General features: G+C 48.1%; 2 protein-coding genes and 1 long non-coding RNA gene across 3 annotated transcripts in view; 1 reads left to right on the top strand and 2 right to left on the bottom strand.

Annotated features, from left to right (window-relative positions):
- The window catches only part of PFDN2 (prefoldin subunit 2), a 19,633-nt gene extending 10,550 nt beyond the window's left edge, over positions 1-9,083 (top strand). The window contains exons 2-4 of the mRNA XM_006163106.3: positions 7,351-7,439; positions 7,544-7,667; positions 8,776-9,083. Of these exons, the coding sequence (XP_006163168.1) occupies positions 7,351-7,439; positions 7,544-7,667; positions 8,776-8,952 (390 nt within the window). The 3' untranslated portion in view covers positions 8,953-9,083. The remainder of the gene's footprint in view (positions 1-7,350; positions 7,440-7,543; positions 7,668-8,775) is intronic.
- LOC102498044 (uncharacterized) lies at positions 7,677-12,161 on the bottom strand. The gene is made up of 3 exons (XR_336684.2): positions 12,075-12,161; positions 11,380-11,489; positions 7,677-7,869 (listed from the first exon to the last, which is right to left on the bottom strand). It is a non-coding gene; the product is annotated as an uncharacterized LOC102498044 (long non-coding RNA).
- Positions 9,292-11,369, bottom strand: KLHDC9 (kelch domain containing 9). The gene is made up of 4 exons (XM_006163107.2): positions 10,752-11,369; positions 10,115-10,274; positions 9,827-10,025; positions 9,292-9,572 (listed from the first exon to the last, which is right to left on the bottom strand). The coding sequence occupies exons 1-4, from the start codon at positions 11,276-11,278 to the stop codon at positions 9,406-9,408; spliced, it is 1,053 nt and encodes a 350-aa protein (XP_006163169.1). The 5' UTR covers positions 11,279-11,369; the 3' UTR covers positions 9,292-9,405.
- Positions 12,162-20,267: the final 8,106 nt, after the last annotated feature.

The raw sequence follows: 20,267 nt of genomic DNA, 5'->3' as shown, positions 1-20,267 counted from the left end.
TCTGGGGAGCCCGCACGCCCTACAGTGAAAATCTCTCCAAAAAAAAAAAAAAAGAAAAAATTTAGGAGAGATTTTTTTGCTATAGGGTGCATATACTTGCTGGAGAGACAGAAAGTGAGAAATCACCCCCTGGGGGGTGGCCATGCCATAACCCCTGCTCCTCCATTCTCTCAGGATCTTAGGCATGCATGTACACGCACCTGGCATGAGTTTTAAGCCTCTGGGTCTGGGATGTGAACCATGGTCAACTATGAAGGAGTTCAGCAACGTAACCATTGCGCCATCTGCTTGTCCCAAAATCAAATAATTCTTAAAAAAATAGAAAATGAATTACTGGAGTTAGACAAACTGGGTGTGACTATGCCCCACTGAAGAGTATTTCTTCCTCTCTTCCTGTGTGTCTTTCTCTCTGGCAAGCACACACATCCTCTGGCATTATAAAATTAGGAATTGATGTGCATTTATACGTGGGCACATGGAAGGGGTTTACATGTGGGAGTAGAGGGTGGCTAGGACTGCTTCCTAGAAGAATCTAAGTTAAAACTTAAAGAAATAGAACTAGACAAAAATGGAATGAGGGAGACTTGGGAAGACAAATGATTAGAGAAACTATTGGTGATCTTTTTTTTTTGTTTGTTTTCTTTTCTTTTTTTTTTTTTTGGAGAAGTTTTTGCTATAGGGCATGTGCACTCGCCAGACAGGCAGAGACAGACAGAGAGACAGAAAGCGAGAAATCACCCCCCAGGGGAGATGGCCACACCGCAATCCCTTCTCCTCCATTCTCCTCTCGGGATCTTGGGCACGCACGCACACGTGCCTGGCGTGAGTTTAAGCTACCGGGTCCGGGACGCGAACTGTGGTCAACTACGTGGGAGTCCAGCAACATAGCCATTACGCTAACTGCTGGTCCCCAAACTTAGCACTCTTATGTCTTATAGCAATCACCAGTAGGGACCACCTAGAGAACAGAGGAGAAGGGATTGCGGCGTAGCCATCCCCCCAGGGGGGTGATTTCTCGCTTTCTGTCTCTCTGTCTCTGTCTGTCTGATGAGCGCACGCGCCCTATAGCGAAAACCTCTCCAAAAAAAAAAAAAAGAGTGCTAAGTTTGGATATGGAGGGAAGGACTGATCAGGACGGGAAAGCAGGGACTGGGTCTTTGTAAGACTTTTCCCCACTGTGTTGAGTTTGTTGTATTCTGTGAGCATTAGAAACTAATTGAAGTTTTCAAGCATAGCAGTAATAATATGGGTAGATTCAAACTTCAGGTCACTGGTGCCATAATGTGAGGAGTGGATTGAAAGGGGCAGATCTGGAGGCAGAAGTAATTTAGAGATTAATTGGATGTGGATAGTGAGTCAAGAATACTGTCAAGGTTTATGCAGTTAAGATCTCAAGTCTAGGGGCCAGCAGGTGGTGTGGTGGTAAAGGTGCTAGACTCCTACATGGCTGACTGCAGTTCAAGTCCCAGACCCAGTGACTTGCTTTCTCACATTCTCTCCGTTTCTCTGTCTCTCTTTGGTCAAATTAAAATAATAATAATAATTTAATTAAATAATTTTTTATAAAGGATCTCAACTCTACAAATTATAAATTAACAAAAATAATAAAAGTTATCATTAGATTTTAAAATAGTGATACACAGACACAGGAATACAATTCAGCCACGAAAAAGAATGCAGTCCTGTCATTTTAGTCAACCTGGACAAACTTGGAGGACATTATGTTAAGTGAAATAACCCAGGCATAGAAAGAGGAAAATCTCATGTGCAAAAGAGCAGCCATTGTGAACAAACATGGTGACCCTTAGACAAATGCAGAAATGTGTTTCAGTGAGCTTCATTTGCATAGCAATGACAGTATTTGCATGTGAATACTGTAGCTGCCTGATACTGTAGAACAGTATCTGTCTAAGGAAGCCATATGTGTTACTCAGATTTCACCCCAAAAGATCCATGAAACCACATGGTGCAGGTTTTTTTCACATCATCTGCTGATTAACATCTGAAAATAACTAGCTTTGCATTCCATTTCATCTTCTCCCATTTTCTACCCTATAAAATAATAAACCTGAGGCCGGTTGGAGATCAGGGTCAGGGCTTTCTCCATCAGAGAAATCAGGCCCTACTGATCCTTGGTTTTCTATACATGTATTTGTGTGTTTATTTTTATGTTTATTTCTAATCCACAGCCCTCCCACTCAGAAAAACACGTTCTGCCTACTGGGTCCTGGCACACATGTTGTCTCTCATATGGGGAAACTAAAAAGTTAACCTCATAGGAGTAGAGTGTAGTAGTTACTGGAGGCTGAGAAGAGCAGGAGAGAGAGTGGAATAAGAGAAATGTTGACTAACGGATACAAAATTACAGTTAGATAAGAGGAGCACATTTTATTGTCTAGCTAGCTTAGTAGGGTAACTATGGTTGACAGTAATTTATAGTAAATTTTAGAATAGCTAAATTTTTTTAAAGTATGCTATTTAAACTAATTTGACCATTACATATCTCATATACTGAAAAATCACACTGTACCCCATAAGTAATATCCAATTGTTATGTGTTAAATTAAAAAAAAATTAAAATTAAAAGCAGACCAGCCTGTGACTTGATGGTTAAGGTGATTGGATCACATGTGGCTGACTATGCTAAGAGTCCTAGACCCAAGAACTTGGAAAACATACTAGGTGTGTTTATGTGCATGCCCAGAATCCCAAAAGAAGTGAGAAATGGAGAAAGAATGATGGTGTGACCAGGCCCCATGGTGTGCTTTTCCTATGTGTATACTCCGTCTCTCTTTTTTTTGGGAGAGATTTTTGCTATAGGGCACGTGCGCTCGCCAGACAGAGAGAGACAGAGAGACAGAAAGCGAGAAATCACCCCCCAGGGGGATGGCCACGCCGCAATCCCTTCTCCTCCATTCTCCTCTCAGGATCTTGGGCATGCACGCACACGCACCTGGTGTGAGTTTAAGCCACCGGGTCCAGGACTTGAACCACAGTTGACAACGTGGGAGTCCAGCAACATAGCCATTAAGCTAACTGCTGGTCCCAATACTCCGTCTCTCTTTGTCTCCCTCTCCAACAAATGCATGCACTTTCTGGCAATTTTAAAAACAAAACAAAACAAAACTTTTTTTTGGGGGGGGGGGACAAGAACACTTTTTGGGGCCCACAGGTGGCATAGTGGTTAAGGTTCTGGACTTGCATGTGGTCGACTGCAGTTCAAATCCTGGACCCTGTGACTTGAAATTGATGCTGGGTGCATGTGTATGTGTGTCCAAAATCTCAAGAGGAGAATGGAGGACAAAGGATTGTGGTGTTGTGGGAGGCTGCGCCCCAGCGAATATCGCTCTTAGGTTTCGGTTTCTCAGAAAGCAAACAATTACAGGGAACCAGCAGTTAGCATAATGGCTATGTCGCTCGACTCCCACATAGTCGACCGCAGTTCGTGTCCCGGACCCGGTGGCCTAAAACTCAAGCTGGGCGCATATGCGTGCGTGCCCAAGATCCCGAGAGGAGAATGGAGGAGAAGGGATTGCGGCGTGACCATCCCCCCTGGGGGGTGATTTCTCGCTTTCTGTCTCTATGTCTCTCTCTGTCTGGCAAGCACACGCGCCCTACAATGAAAATCTCTCCAAAAAAAAGAAAGCAAACAATTACACAAAGCCAAAGGCCACAGTTGACTCTTTTCAAAACCGCACCTTTGAAACCATACTCTCATTGGCCACTTCCCATAGCAAATCCGTGAGCTTAGAATCCCTCAGATTTGCATATCTGGCACCTCATGATTGGTCCACAAAGAAACCAATCATAACCCACCTTTTTACAATCCTTCATTCAACCAATCACTGCCCACCAGCACGTATATAACTGCGATCCCTGGTCCACAATTCTCCAGACGATCCAGAAGACCCTGAAGAGTTGTGACACCGCGCCATCTTTGAACAACCCTGAAGAGTTGTGACACTGCGTCGTCTCCGGACGACCCTGAAGAGTTGTAACACTGTCGTCTCCATGTTGCCCACAATAAACGGACGACTCTCCTTGCTGTAACACTGCGTCGTTCATCCCGTCTCTCACTCCTTCCCTCAGGAAACCTGTTTGACTGTACCCTGGGTTGGGACATGGTGTGGCCATCCCCCCGTGGGGGTGATTTCTCACTTTCTATCTCTCTCTGTCTCTTTGGCAAATGCACACACACTACAGCAAAAAAATCTCTCTAAAAACACACACACAAAAAAAAAAACAAAAAAAAGAACTTATTAATGCTACCATTAGGTCTCTGGGGAACCAGGTGCAATCATGGCATTGCTGGTAGCACTGTAAATTCCCCTGGTCATCTTGGAGAGCTTTCTAGCAACTTAGTGACATTACTACTCCCTTGGGGCTGGCTCTGTGGTGTAGCAGTAATGTACTGCTCAAGAGAAGGTGGATTCCATGGGGTGGCTATAGTTCAGATTTCAGGCCGGGTTAGCCCGAACATGCTGGGCATGCATGTGAGTGATTGCCTGAGATCTGATAGGCTGAAGAACTGGAGAAGGGGGATTGCAGCATGACCTGACTGTGAATGGCGTTCATCTCTGCCCTTTTTATTTCACAAGCTCTATCATGAATAAATAAAAACTAAAAAACAAAACACTAAAACTTTTTAACTTACTATTTATTCATTTAAATTTGGCAGAGGGTACATGTATTTTCCGTAGACACACAGAGAGAGGGCAAGTAAGAAAACATCTCTAGGGGAATAGTCATACTGCAACCCTGGCTCCCATTTTTCCCACCTTTTGGGATTTGGGACACACACACGCACACACACGTTCCCGGTGTGTTTTTCAAGCTGCCGGGTCTGGGACTCAAACTGTACTGTTGGCTATGTGGGGCTCAGCTGTTTAAACCACGACGCCACAGGCTGGCACAAACCTTTTGATTTATTGATCTTATTTTTGGGAATATAATCCAAGAAAAGTAGTCATAAACTTTTTGTACTGTTGTCCAAAGATAAGTAACATCAATGCTATTTATTACAGATAAAAATGGGAAATACCTATATGTCCCAATATCCCAGAGGAGGAGTTGAGCAGCTTTTAAAAATATATCAATAGACAAAAAAAAAAAAGGGACTAGCAGTTGGTGTAATGGCTATGTCGCTGGACTCCCATGTAGTCGACTACAGTTCAAGTCCTGGACCTGGTGGCTTAAACTCATGCTGGGCACATGTACATGCATGCCCAAGATCCCAAGAGGAGAATGGAGTAGAAGGGATTGTGGCCACCCCTTCTGGGGTGGGTGATTTCTCACTTTCTGTCTCTCTGTCTCTGTCTTTCTAGTGAGCACACGCGCCCTATAGCAAAAATCTCTCAAAAAAAAAAAAAATCAATGGGCAGTGGCATAGTGGTTTAGATAGCTGGATCCCATATGTCCAACTGAGTGGTTTGAGTCCCTGACCAGGCAGCTTCAAAAATAAGCTACGTACATATGTGTGTGCACCCAAATCTCAAGAGGAGAATGGAGGAGAAGGGATTGCAGTGTGGCCATCCCCTCTGGGAAGTGATTTCTCATCTCTCCCCCTGCCCCATCCCCATCTCTCTCCAGTACTCTATAGCAAAAACTAGCCCCCCCAATAAAAGTGTATGTATGTATACACACACATATATCTTAATAGGGTATAAGTGCTATATAGCCCTTTATAAAACCAGGGATCATTGGGTGGCATGGTGGTTAAGGCAGTGGATTCCCACATGGCTGACTGTGGTTTGAGTCCCAAACCTGGTAGCTTGCTCTCTCTTTCTCTCTCTCTCTCTCTCTCTCTCTCTGGTGAATACACATACACTATAGCAAATTTAAAAATAATAATTAAAATTAAGTAATTTAAAAAAAAAACTAGGTCCTGTGTAAAATTTTAAATGGCAATTATGAAAATGTAAAAAACTCTATAGTTGTAAAAATTGAAGTTACTTTAGAAAAAGATAAATAGTTGGTATTTTAATTTCATTGGATTCTTTTTTAGTAGGATGTTTACAATGATTTTGTAGGGTTTAGAGAAAGGATACTGACCTGTCCATCTATGCACAGGTCAGGCAACTTAAGGAGATGGGAATAGGGGAAAGAGAAAGAGAATTAGGATTAACATAAGGAGAGAAAAGTTGTTAATTTTTTCTGTTTGTCCACCTTTTTCTTCTGGGGTAACCATGGTGTTCACCTTGCTCAGCAGGATCTTGATGCCATATACTCTCCTAACCTCAAGTGGCCCCAGATCACAGGTGCACACGTGCCCAGTGTACTCAGGGAGATGTCCAGACCCGAAGTTGGATCTCTCCCCGTGGGTCAGTCTTGTGGAGCATTGTGTTTTACCATTACACCACCATCCAGTCCTGGGAAAGTTGTATTTGAAGACCAGAGTGTTAACAGAGCACAACCTCTTTGTCTCCACTGCTTGGCAGACCCTGGAGATGGTGGATTAATACTAGCTGCTTTCACATTTAACTTAGTCTGGAATCCCAAACAAACCTCAGTTAGACGTCACAAACTTCCATTCTACATTTTCTTTTTTTTGAGACAGATTTTTGCTATAGGATACTTGTGCTCGCTGGAGAGACAAGCAGAAGAAATCAACCCCTGGGGGGATGGCCACACCGCAATCCCTTCTCCAGCATTTTCCTCTCGGGATCTTGGGCATGCATACACTCGGCATGCCTGGTGTGAGTTTTAAGCTACTGGGTCCAGGACTCAAACCACAGTCTAATACATGGAAGTCCAGCAACGTAACCATTATGCCATTTGCTGTTCCCTCGTTGCTGCTGCTGCTGCTGCTGCTTTTTTTTAAAAAAGAAAAAAGAAAATTATTTACTTTTATTATTTGAATTTGCTATAGGGCATGTGCACTCACAAGAGATAGAGAAAAGGGAGAAAGCAAGATGCCAGGTCAAGGACTCAAACCACAGTGGACCATGTGGGAATCCAGTGACTTAACCACCGTCCTATTGGTCCCTTTTTAGTAATTTTTAAATTGTGATTTCCAGTTTACTTACTGGGGTACAGTATAGCTTTTCAAAGCTTGTATACAATGTGTCACAGTCAAATCAAGGATTATAGACATACTCATCTTGTTCACGATTGAACATTCTGTTCTATTGTGCACGTTTGATGGTCGTTCTAGCTGGTTTTCCAAGTGTATGTTGAATTGTCAGTGCATTTTTACTCTGCTGTGGTACACCGTTCCATAACTTATTCCACTTTGTTCTCCTCCTTTTCCAAGGTAGATGTCCACTACTGCACCTTTGTAAAGGCTGCTACCCTGTGTGACATTTCCACTGTCCCCTCTCTCATCTTTTTCCTTCCTCTTTCACTTGGTAGGTAATTGCTGGCTTCAACCGCCTTCGGCAGGAACAGCGGGGCCTGGCGTCCAAAGCAGCGGAGCTGGAGATGGAGTTGAATGAGCACAGGTGGGAAAGTCTGAGATGAGAAGCGAACAGTAGGATGGTCGGGTGGGCTGTTGTCGGGAAGGATGCAGGGACTGAATTCTCAGGTCCTGCTTTGTCCTCCCCAGCCTGGTGATCGACACACTGAAGGAGGTAGATGAAACTCGCAAGTGCTACCGCATGGTTGGTGGGGTACTGGTGGAGCGGACTGTCAAAGAAGTGCTGCCTGCCTTGGAGAACAACAAGGAGCAGGTGAGAGGGATTTAGGGGACATGATGGAAGAAAGTGGGTGGAAAAGTCGTGTTGAAGACAGCACAGAGAGCTTGTATCTGTGCTCTGTGTCCAGCTTAGACGAGTGGAGCTGCTGCCATGCCCCGTGCATGGGCTCTGTGACCTGCCTGAGATGGGTCGGCAGTTAGAGCAGTGTTTCTCACAGTATCGTCTTCATGGATACCTGCACCCAAATCACATGAAAGACTAATTTAAAATAAGCTTCCTGGACTCTCTACTTGACCCGCTGATTCAGAACTTTTGGGAATGTCATGACATTTTAAAAATAAAGCAGTTGAGGTGATTCTTCTGTTAGTTTATAAATCGTTTGAGAAAGGAAGAATTTAGCCTATTAAGTAGATACATATGGGTTTTTGTTTTTTTGGGGGGTTTTCTTGGTAGTTTTTGCTATAGGGTGCTGAAGAAAGACAAAGTGAGAAATCATCTCCCATGTGTGATAGCTACACTGCAGTTCCTTCTCCTCCATTCTCTTGGGATTTTGGGCATGCACATCCATGTACTCACTATTAATTTTTGGTTAAAGATGAGGCTAGCAGGTGGAGTGATGGTTGGGGGAGCTGGACTCCCATATGGCCAACCATGGTTCGAGTCCCAGACCTGGTGGCTTGGTTTCTCACTTTCTTCTCTCCCTCTGTCACTCTCTGGTCAAATAAAATAAATAAAGCTAAATAAAATAATTTTTTAAAAATTTGGTTAAAGGTAAGATTAGAGGTATCTCTCCTAGGGCCAGCCAGTGGCGTGGTGGTTAAGGTGCTGGATCCTACATGGCCAACTTTGTGTTTTGAATCCAGGACCGACCCAGTGGCTTGAAAATCATACCGGGTTCATTTGAGTGCATGCTCAAAATCCCAAAAGAAAATGGAGGAGAAGGGATTGTGGCGTGGCCATCCCCCCTGGGGGGTGATTTCTCGCTTTCTGTCTCTATGTCTCTATCTCTGGTGAGTGCATGCATGCTGTAGCAAACTGTAAATAAAAAAGACTTCTCCTTCACTTCCTCCACTGTAGTCCAGTCTGTGAGGGGGAAGCGAGCCTTGAGATCTTTATGTAATTTCTGTTGCTTGTCCCCTAGATACAGAAGATCATTGAGACATTGACACAGCAGCTTCAGGCAAAGGGAAAAGAACTAAATGAATTCCGGGAAAAGCACAACATCCGTCTCATGGGGGAAGATGAGAAGCCAGCAGCCAAGGAAAACTCAGAAGGGGCTGGGGCTAAGGCCAGCTCAGCTGGAGTGTTGGTCTCCTAGGGACCGAGGCCTTTGCATTTTTTTCTACCCTGATTCCCACTTCTTCTAATTTCTCTTTATTGTTATTATTATTATTATTATTTTCTCTGCTATTGTAATATTTTTTTGTTAATTAAATGTTTTGGTCAGAATGGTTCGCTGTTGCCTGACACTTTCTCCTAATTAGGGGCGGAAATCACTTGAGGCAGGGGACAGCCCAGGAGTCCATCACTTTAATAATGGCTTACGGTGGCAGAGAGGACCCATATGGGACCCTTTTCTTTGCCAATAAAGATATGTCTACTTACTTACTGCCTCCTCCCCCCCCAAAAAAAAAAATTCAGACACAAACATTGACTCTCAGGTTGAAATTTAAAATTTAATAAGCATTCAGAGTGAGGCAGATAGCTTTGGTGATAATGCTTTGTGGGTTTACAGTCAAACAGCCTCAGTGGTGTATCTTGGCACAGTTCTTTAGATAAGGAGGTCCAGAGTGCAAACCTGTGGACTAGCTGTCCTGCCATCCTCACCAAAACCGCCAACCAGGTAAAGCTGATCATTCCAGAGGCAGGTACGATGGCCCACACGTTTCAGCCCACGGTCTGCACAGGGGAAGTGGAACCACAGAGGAGGAGACTTGCCTGTTGGGTGGGGACAAAGGTGGTTGCTGGGACAAAAGCATTTCATCAGGCCTGGAACTGCCCACCACCCAAGGATTGCCCCTTGCTTTCCTCACTTGAGTTGTGGGCCTCTCCGATGTTTAATGCCCTGTGTACTTCTTTACCTCTGGTCAGCCCGTTCCTCTGCCCCATCCCTTCCCCCCATCCTCTTCATGTAGGTCTGTGTTCTCCATCTTCCCACTTTCTCCCCCTTCAGCCACTAGTCTGGCTCTTACGGGTGTCATAGATGTAGAGGTCATTGCAGATGGTATCTCTTGCTCTGGTCAGAGTTTCTCCACCAAATAGCACAGCAAAAGGCCCCACCACAGAACACGAGTGATGCCGGAGTCCCCGGGGCCCTTGCAGGGACCCCCTGCCACTGCTCACAAGCCTTGCAAGCTGTTCCATCAAATGAGGAGCAACTGGTGGGTCCTCCTTGGGGGAGAGAGAAAGAACCATGTGAGGGGGAGCTGGGCATCAGTTTGAGCCCCCTTCCATCCCAGCAGGTTGTGTGTAGGTAATACCTTAATCTTCCCAGGACTCCAGTTTCCAGCTACTTCTGGTTCAGCTGAGTTGCAACCCCCAAAGAGCAAAAGCTGATGCCCTGGGGGGCGCCCAAGAGTCTGGAGCAGGGCAGCGCAGTGACCTGAGCGGGAGACCGTGTGGCAGCTTTCTTCCTTGTAGCTGTGGGTATGCAGAAGTCCAGGCCTGAGCGGGCCTTACCAGACTGTGCTTTCTACGCTTCCCCTGCCCTTGCCCAGGACAGGAAGGAGGCCTGGAGCCCAGCTGGAGGTAGGTTGAACAGGAGGGTAATACTGACTACAGGGAAGGAGGGTGCTAGGATGAGGATATGGAGAAATGGCCCGAGAAATGTTGAACTGCTGCTGCAGCTTTTGACTTTACTTATTTTTAATTTTTCCTTTTTTCCCCCCAAATGTAGACAGGGTCTCTATGTTCTGGTCCTCCTGCCTCAGCCTCCTAAGTGCCTGAGATAGCCCGTTCACGCAGAGGTTTTAGGGTGGGCTCAGAATGGAACAGGGCCTCCATGTGGCCTCACCCCCCGGGTGACATTGCCTAGCATCACGTGCTGCTGCGGGCGGGGCTGTTTGGCTTCTGCGTTTCCAGAGAGTAGATGGACCGTTGGGGCAGGAGGTTCCGTACCAATATGTGCGTGCGCCAGGGTCCAGCTCTAACGTGTAGATGCTTCCGTAACGTCGCTGCGTGCGGATACCGCCCTCCCGGCCGGCCACCCGCAGCTCGCGGTCCGAGAGGCGGGTGCAGGTGTGGCTACTGAGGCCGGCCGGGGGGCAGCTGCCTGGGATCCCCGTCCAGGCCTCCCACACTCCGCGCTCCGCGTCCAGCGCGGCCACGGTGGCCAGGCGGCGAGAGCCATCCCAGCCGCCCACCACGCAGAGCCAGCGCCCGCCCACGGCCGCCGCCTCGTGGTGACTGCGCCGGGGGCTGCCCCGCGCTTCCAGTCGCACGGCCTGGCCCTCAGCAGGGTCGAAGACCACCGTGTCACTGCTGGGCTCCCTCGCCCCTCCTGCTAGGAGGCCCCCCACGAGATAGAGCCGTCCCCGAAGTTCAGTGCATGAATGGAAGGCTCGAGCCAGAAGCACGTCCCGCGCCACGGGCCGCCAGGCCCAGCCCGAGCCCCCCGCCCCACCCGGGGACACTGTCACCGCCATGGGCCGGGGGCAGGGGGCGCGTTGCGCGTCTGCGGCTCGGAGCGCGCCCTACATGGGGGGCCCAGGCCCCAAGCCTTCCGTGGGCTTCCCCAGGAACCCACCTCTAGTCGCAGCCTCTCCCGTCGCCCAGCAACCTCTGCAGCCGCAGAGGCGGGATCGCTGCAAACCCAAGGTCGCAAAGCGCCGGTTACCGTGGAGACGGACCTGGTAGCTAATGAGAAATCGGGAGGTGGTGAGACGTGCGAGCTCAATAAACGCCTTGAAGGATGGGTGACCTCAGGCAGTCGGGACAGCCAACTCCCCAGAGGAACCCACAGTAGCTTGCAATCGTGACATTTGAGGCGCAGGTGTTGCTCCGTGGGGGCGGGAGGGGACCCCGTCCTTTACTTTTCCTAGGTTTTTGCCATAAGGCCTGTGCGCTCGTGGAATAGAGACGGCGACAGAGGGAAAGTGAGAAATCACCCTCCTCCCCAAGGCGGAGGGCCATGCCGCAATCCCTTCTCCTCCGTTATCTGTGCACAGAGATTTGGGGCGCGCAGGTCGCCCTGATTTTCAAGCTGCAGGATCCGGAACTCAAGGATCCTGCCGTGGTGGGCCTTGTAGGAGTCCAGCACTGTAACTACCGCGCCAACTGCTGGCCCTGTGCTTTTAGCTGGCCATTTCTTAACTGGCACTGACCTCCAGTAATCAGCTAGGAAGGGAAACCAAAGTCAGGGGAAGGCGTGAAAGCAGGCCGAGCAGTGGCCTGGGGACCAGGGGACCTGGGCTCTAGTCCCAGCTGTGCTGCAGCACTTACGGTGGCCGCTTCTTTCCGGGTGCAATGATCCGGTTTATGATACGCGCTCTTGGTTTATTCCTGAGGTTTCTTCCAGGCCAATGATGGGGTAAAGGTCCTGATAGATTGGGCCGCGAAGTCCTTTCAGCTCTGGCCACTAGAGGGTGGTAGAACCCAGTTTCTCAGGGCACCCCGAGCGCGCGCGCGCGCGCGCGCGTGTGTGTGTGTGTGTGTGTGTGTGTGTACACACGGTTGTGGCCTCGCACTTGGTTGAGTTGAGGGGGAGGGAAAATACCTTAGGTATGTTCAAGCTTGGAGAACTTTTCACTGCCAAGTTTTAAACAGGGCTATTCTTCATTTCTTTTTGCCTCACTGTCCTCATACAACCCAAGGAAACTGAGGCACTGGAACTCAGGATTAAGGGCGGGGAGTTTCTCCTGATAAGATCCAGGACAGAAGCTGCCCAACCTTAAAAGCCGGACAAGGGTGAAGTACTAGAGGAGCGAGAAAAACAGACTCCTGTCCCTCCCTGATAGCTTCCTCTTATTCAGGCCAGGCCCTTGAGCTTAACTCTGCTCCACGGGGATCCAGGGGAGCATGAAGCCTAGACCCAAGCTGACTGGATTCAGCTGCAGGAGCAAATGCAGACAGATTCCTATTCCCCCTGTAGCTTGGGGGTGGAGGAGGGGACAGGGTCTCTGTCCCCCAGGACTGAGCTGCAGGTGAAAATGCTGACTGCCCATCCTGGCTGAGAAGTGAGGCCCACAGTGGTGGGGGCTGCAGTGGGGTGGCCGTGTGATGCAGGCGTCTGAGAGCACAGCAAGGCTTTCCCTCCTGATCCCAGCTCCTGGTGCTCAGAGAACAGGCACAGGGAGGCCATGGGCAGGAGGGTTGCACTGGAGGGTTGCCAGGACCTGCTCCCTACCTGCACCTGGGAGCTGAGGTCTAATAGTCCCTTTGAAAGTCTCTGCCCACACAACTCCTGACTTAGCTTTCACTCATAGGCAGAATCCCTGGTTTTCTAAGATCATGGTAAAAATCTCCTTTTGGCGGGCTGGCAGGTGGCTTGGTGGTTAGGGTACTGGACTCCCATGTGGATGACTGCGATTCAAATCCTGGAACTGGCGACTTACTTTCTCACTTTCCCTTTCTCTGTCTTTCTCTGGTCAAATTAAATAATAATAATAAATAAGGTTAAATAAATCATTCTTTTTTTTTTCCCTTAAAAGAGATTTTTGCTATAGGGAGTGTGCACTTGCTGGAGAGACAGAGAGACAGAAAGTGAGAAATCCCCTTTTCCCCCAGAGGAGATGGCCATACCACAATCCCTCTTCCTCTGTTCTCTTGGGATCCTGGGTACACATGCACACGTGGCTGCAATGAGGGTTGGTTTTTTTTTTTAATTTATTTAATTATTGTAGTTATTTAATTTTATTACATTTTCAAATCGGAAAACATCAAAACATAGTATTTATATCAACACCTGAGAACTGTTCAACTCAGCACAGCATCTTCATACAAACAATATGAAAGAAGACCAAGTTTAAGTTAGACTCTCCTCTTATACGTGGTAAAACGTGTGACACCATCTTTTAGATAGTTGCATTCATGTATAAAGTACATTTGCTTGTCTAAAAAGAAAATGTACATTCAGAGGCCAGCAAGTGGCATGGTGGTTAAAGGTGCTGGATTCCCACATGGCCCACTGCGGTGGGAATCCTGGACCTCGCGACTTGTTCTCTCCCTTTTCCTTTGTCTTTCTCTCTGGTCAAATTAAAAACAAAAATAACAAGTGGAATTAAATAAATAATTCTTAAAGAAAATAAAAGAAAATGTATATTCTTGCCCTCATGAACATTTTATTAGCATTTACAACAAATGGCTAATACTTTTATAACCAGTTCTTATAGCTTATAAACATTACACCAAAGTTACACAAATAATAAATATATAGCACCATTTCTCCTAAGAAGTTCTAATGTATAAAATAAAGCCTAAAACAATAAGTCAGAACTAATGTATCTTTTTCTTTTTCTGGAGAGGTTTTTGCTATAGGGCACATGCACTTGCCAGAAAGACAGAGAGAGACAGAAAGCGAGAAATCACTCCCCTCCCAGGGGGCATGGCCACACTGTTATCCCTTCTCCTCCATTCTCCTCTCGGGATCTTGGGCACACGCACACACACGCCCAGCGTGAGTTTAAGCCACCGGGTCCAGGACTCGAACCGTGGTCAACTACATGGGAGTCCAGCGACATAGCCATTATGCTAACTGCTGGTCCCCAGAACTAATGGATCTTTTAAGATGTAGTGAAATAAATGGTTCAGAACTAAACAAATTAATTAGAAACATTGTATCAGGTAGCGAACTTTCCTGTGTGGAAATCAATCTATAAATAGTTTCTTATCCCCTGAGCAGCAAGCTGAGAGTACTGGTGATAGCAAACAATACACTTTGTTTGTTATGGAATAAAAACCTCTACCTATATACCTCAGTGGCAGTGCAAAGCGGCTGGCATAAGTTTTAGGCCACCAGGTTTGGGACTCGAACTGCAGTTGACCATGTGGGAGTCTAGGGGCATAGCTGTCATGCCAGCTGCTGGTCTCTAAATAATTCTTTTTTAAAGAACTTTTAAGGATTATTTTATTTAACTTTATTTATTTATTTTTAAATTTGATCAGAGAGGGACAGAGCGAGAGAGAGAACACAAGAAAAAGTGAGAAAGCAAGACACTAGGTCTGGGACTGGAACCACAGTTGACTATATGGGAATCCAGGACCCTTAACCACCACGCCACCTGCTGGCCCCTTGAAAAAACTTCTATAAAAAGACTTATGTCCTTATTTATTATTTTAATTTGCCATGGTACATGTGTGCTCACCAGACAGTGGGGGCAGGGGATGGGGTGGAATTTGAAAGCAAGCAACCATGTCTGGGACTTGAACTGCAGTTAGCCATGTGGGAGTTCAGTACCCTAACCACCATGCCACCTGCTGGCCCCTAAAACTTTCTTGAAAGTCACCAACTTCTGGGCCAGGGAATGGTGTGGTGGTTAAGGTGGCTGGATCCCATATGGCCAACTTTGTAGCTGAGTCCCGGACCCAGTGGCTTGAAGAACATGCCAGGCACATGACTGTGCATGCCCAAAATCCAGAGGGGAGAATGGAGGTGATGGAATTCCAGCATGGCTGTCCCCCCGGGGGATGATTTCTCACTTTCTCTCTCCCCAATACCCAGTGAGCACGTGCCCTACAGCAAAAATGAAACAGAGCAAAATCTTTAACTTCTTTTTTTAAATTTTATTTATTCACTCATTTATTTTAATTTGATCAGAGAGAGATACAGAGAGAGAGAGAGGGAAAGTGATAAAGCAAGCCACGAGGTCCGGTACTCGAACCCTAGTCAGCCATGTGGGAGTGTCCAGCACCTTAACCACCATGCCACCTGCTGGTCCCAAAATCTCTAACTTCTTTTTCTTTGAGAGGTTTTTCACTATAGGGCAAGTGCGCTCGCCAGACAGACAGAGGGAGACATAGAGACAGAAAGCGAGAAATCACCCCCCAGAGGGAATGGCCACGCCGCAATCCCTTCTCCTCCATTCTTCTCTCAGGATCTTGGGCACACATGCACACGCGCCCGGTGTGGGTTTTAAGCCACCGGGTCCGGGACGCGAACTGCGGTCAACTACGTGGGAGTCCAGCAACATAGCCATTACGCTAACTGCTGGTTCCCCAAAATCTCTAACTTCTAACAACTGTGACTGAGATCTGAGTGGGAGCCTTCTCCCCGAGGCTTCTCACTGGCTGATCTCCCAACAGCTGGACTCTTCTTACCTGTCAGACTCTGAGGGTTAGGGCAGGAGCCGCCTGGGGGGTGGGGTCATTTTGCTGAAACTTTATTGGCCTATAAGCCCATTTTAGGCTCTTGCTTTTGCCCAAGTTTTTGGCACTTCTGCCAGACTTATTTTCTGCTTCTCTGGATAGAAATGGGAACTCCCCACCCCAAGGGCCTTCCCGGCTCCTGCCGCTCAGCTTTGTTTTCCTTCTCCTCCCAGATTCCACTCTCGCTCTGAGTCCTCGGTGGTAGACATCTCACTTGGGCATGGAGCCTGAACCTCGTAAACTCCCTGGCTCCGGCCTCTCCAGCTCCGAAGCTCCCCCAGTCCTACTTTGTAGCTAGAGGCGGCTCTCACTGCTGAGCCAACCCCAGACTCAAGGAGAGGACCTGCCTAGGATTCCTACCACCCCTGAATGGTCTCAGCCAAGCCCACATTTTGAGGAAGGTAGAAGAGAGGCCAGAGGGGCCAGCAGATGATGTGGTGGTTAAGGTGCTGGGCTCCCACATGGCCATCCACAGTTTGAGTCCCGGATCCAGCAGTTTGAAACATATATCAGACGTGTGTGCGCGCGTGTATGCGTGCCCAAAATCCTGAGAGGAGAATGGAGAAGGGATTGCAGTGTAACCATCTGCCCTCGGAAGTGGTGTCTCTTTCTGTTTATCTGGTGCGTGTATGTGCCCTATGACAAAAGTCTCTAAAAAATAATAGTAACAACAATAAACACAATTAATTATAATTCCTTTAAGAAAAGAATATTCTGGAAAAGAAAAATCTTGTAATACAAGTCAGTTGGTGGCATGGTGGTTGAGGTGGCTAGATCTCACATGGCCACCTGTGTGGTTCAAGTCCTGGACCCAGCATCTTAAAAAACATGCTGGGAGCCTGTGCGTGTGTGCCTAAAATCCTGAGAGGAGAACGGAGGGGAAGGGATTGTGGCATGGTCATTTCCCTTGAGGGGTACCTTCTCACTTTCTCGCTCTGTCTGTCTCTCTCTGGTGAGTACAACAGATTTAAAAAAAAAAAAAAAAGTCTCGTAATTCCGCCGTGATCCTGTGTGCTTGGCATGTCTCCGTTGGCCGTCTCTAGCGAGCAAGGATCCCGAGGCCAGCTTCCCAGCCCCAAATGCATGCACTTCACGGAGCTCTTACTGTGTGTTCTCGCCTTCGTTCCCCTCTTCTGACTCTGGGATCATCGCTGGGTCTCAGCATTGTTCAGCTGACACAGAAAGCCCACAGCTGCACCAAGGGGCCTTCGCCACACTCCCAGGATTCCACAGCTCCCCCGCCTCGATCGGCCAGGCCCTCCCCTGGCTCTTCCTCTGTCGTCCTCCGGCCCATCTGCATTTCTCCCTCCGTTCCTCCTCCACACTGGACTTCCTGGCCTCATGCCATCCCAGCCCCAGTTCTGACTCTGCTCTTCCTTGCTCTTAGCTCAACCAAAGTAAGTACACAACCGAAGGAAAGGAGACCAAGAGAGGCTAGCTCTTTTTTTTAAATAGTTGTTTTTTATTTTAAGTTTATTTTCTGTCTATTTATTTTAACTTGACCAGAGAGAAACAGAGAGAGAGAGAGAGAGAGAGAGAGAAAGCTTCCAGGTCCGGGACTCAAACTGTGGTCAGCTACATGAGAGTCCAGCGTCCTTAACCACCATGCTATCTGCCGGCCCCTAGATGCCAGCTCTTGAGGGGTCCTTTGGTTGGATGTGAGCTAGAAGGAGTTTGAGAGAAAGGTGGGATTGTAAGTAGACGGGAGAAGGAGGAGAGTGGGACTCAGTGAGTTAGAGTGATGGAAAGGTGGACAAAGATGGGGTCTTGTGTTGTTGGGAGACTTGGCAATGTAGGACCAGGAAGTAGCTCTGAGTCTTTGTCAGGGGTGGGATTAAGGGCAGAAAAGGGAAGCCCCTAGCTGGTCCCAGGGGTGTGCAATAGGCATGAGAACGTTTTCTCCTGTGGTTTGGGTTTTGTCTCAGTCACTTTGTCTCTTTGAATTCTCCCTTCAGTAACTCCGTGTGCGCCTGTGTCCGCTCCCCTGTCTGAGCAGATCTTTCTGTCTGTAAATTTCCATCCGTCGGACTGTTTTCTCTTTTTGTTTTTCCCTTTTTCTCTGCTGAGCCATCTGACTTCCCTGCAAGGAGCTTGGAACTTTCCGGGAGTGGTTGTATTCTAGAACTGTAGCACCAGTTCAGGGCTCCTGGGCACAGTCCTAACCTCTCATTTTACTTTGTATTCTTCCCAGGGCTAGGCAGAGGTGGAGCCTGAGGCATCTGGCCTGACGGGGCTGCTCCACACCGACCTCTGGGGCAGCTGCAGGTCTGGGGCGACCTTGGGGTCCGGTGGGGAGAGGAAAGAGGGAACTGGGGGCCTTATTTCCAAGTCAGAGATCATTTTTCTTAGGTTATATTGTTTACATTGATCTTTTTAAAAGAATCATTTATTTATTTAATTTTATTTATCATTATTATTATTTAAAAAATTTTACTATAAGGACACATGCACTCACCAGAAAGAGACAGAGAGAGAGAGGTGAGAAATCACCCCTGAGAGGGAAAGGCCACACTGCAATCCCTTCTCCTCTATTCTCCTCCTGGGATTCCGGACATGCATGCACATGCACTGGGTGTGATTTTCAAGCCACCAGGTCTGGGGCTTGAACTGCAGTATGGGAGTCCAGCACCTTAACCAGTATGTCACCTGCTGATCCTCATTGTGCTGGCCCTCACTGACATTTCTTAAAGCATGTTTAGTTTTTCTTTGAGAGAGAGAGAGAGAGAGAGAGAGAGAAATGCTAAGGAACTTCAGAAGAAAATCTGCCCTCAAATGACAGGAACCGGGAGTGCCGACTGCTCCCCCAGCCCAGCGCCTTCTCAGCTCCCGGGCTCTCCTCTGCTGCCTTGCAGCTCCTTCCCTTGGGCTCCTTTCCTCAGCTCCCACCCCTGCCAGGCTTCTCCTGGCTCCTGGGGCTCATGGCCTCTTTCTTGACCCACTGCCCCATATTCCTCTCCGTGCTATCCTCTCACCCCAGCGCAGGGCCAAGGGGGACATCTGATGGCCTTCCTCAGGAGCGTTTCCCTGGGGATGCTGTGTTGCCTGGTGGCAGGCGCCCAGGCCAGAAAGTGGTAATCTTTGGTTCAGAGAGGAACCACACCCTCAGAATCCACCTGGTGCGCGACTGGAGTGTGAGGAGCTCTGGAGACACTGCTGTCAGTGCAGACTGCAGGGGACTGCCTCCAAGGGGCCCGCCTGCCTGGAAGGCTCCCTGGGAGGAGCCTAGCTCTTCCTGTGGCTGGGCCCAGGATGAGGCAGGCAGGGAGCACAGCCTGGGGCCCTCGCCAGCCCCCAGCCTTCACCCTTACCTCCTCCTTGCCGGGACATCTTCTGCTCTTGTCACCGCTTGGACCACTCTCATTTCCACGAGGGCTCCTCATCCTGTACCAGCCAGGACCTAGTCCGAGAGCCTTCTAAAATTCCTGCCCAGGGCCAGTCTGTGGCTTGGTGGTTAAAGCGGCTGGATCCCACATGCTAACTATGTGGTTTGAGTCCCAGACCCAGGACCTTGAAAAATACGCTAGGTGTGTATGCATTCCCAAAATCCAGAGAGGAGATAGAGGAGAAGGGATTGCAGTATGGCCATCCCCATGGGAGGGTGGGGGATGGAGGGGGTCATTTCTCACTTTCAGTCTCTCTCTGTGTCTCTTTCCAGCAAGCATATGTGCCCTATAGCAAATATAAAATAAAATTGGGGCCAGCAGATGGCATACCAGTTACATCGCTGGACTCTCTCATGGTTGACTGTGGTTTGAATCCTGGACTTGGTGGCTTGAAACTCACACTGGGTGTGTATGCGAATGTGCCCAAGATCCTGAGAAGAGAATGGAGAAGAAGGGATTTTGGTGTGGCCACCACCCATCGGGGGTGATTTCTCACTTCCCCTCTCACTGTCTCTCTCTCCTCCTGGCGAGTACACGTACCCTAAGGCAAAAACCTCTAAATAAATAAATTAATTAATTAAAAATTTACGCATAATTTTTTCATAATATGTATTGTCCATACACGTTTTTTTTCTGCTCCCACCCCCTATATGAACTGCAGAAACCAAGACAATGAGCAGCCCAGAAGGTGAAAACCTTCTCTCCAGGTTTTTCACGCAGAGAGAAGAACGTAGAGGGAGCCGGTCGCAATGCGCGGCCCGCACCCACACTTCCAGCTGGCTCCACTGGGGTTTGTTATTCGCCCTCCTCGCTCCCAAAGCCCAAGGGTCTCCTTCCCAGCCTCTGACTCTTCTCTGACCTGGGACCTCACTGTAGACAAAACAGGATATTACTCACTAGGGAGCTTTCTCATGGACTCCTGCCCCCCCGACCCATCCCCCAGCCATCC

Source organism: Tupaia chinensis, unplaced genomic scaffold (assembly GCF_000334495.1).
Source record: "Tupaia chinensis unplaced genomic scaffold, TupChi_1.0 Scaffold141389_1, whole genome shotgun sequence".
Classification (NCBI taxonomy): Eukaryota; Metazoa; Chordata; class Mammalia; order Scandentia; family Tupaiidae; genus Tupaia; species Tupaia belangeri.
The sequence above is the reverse complement of the archived record's forward strand: the minus strand, read 5'-3'. Positions and strand labels throughout refer to the sequence as shown.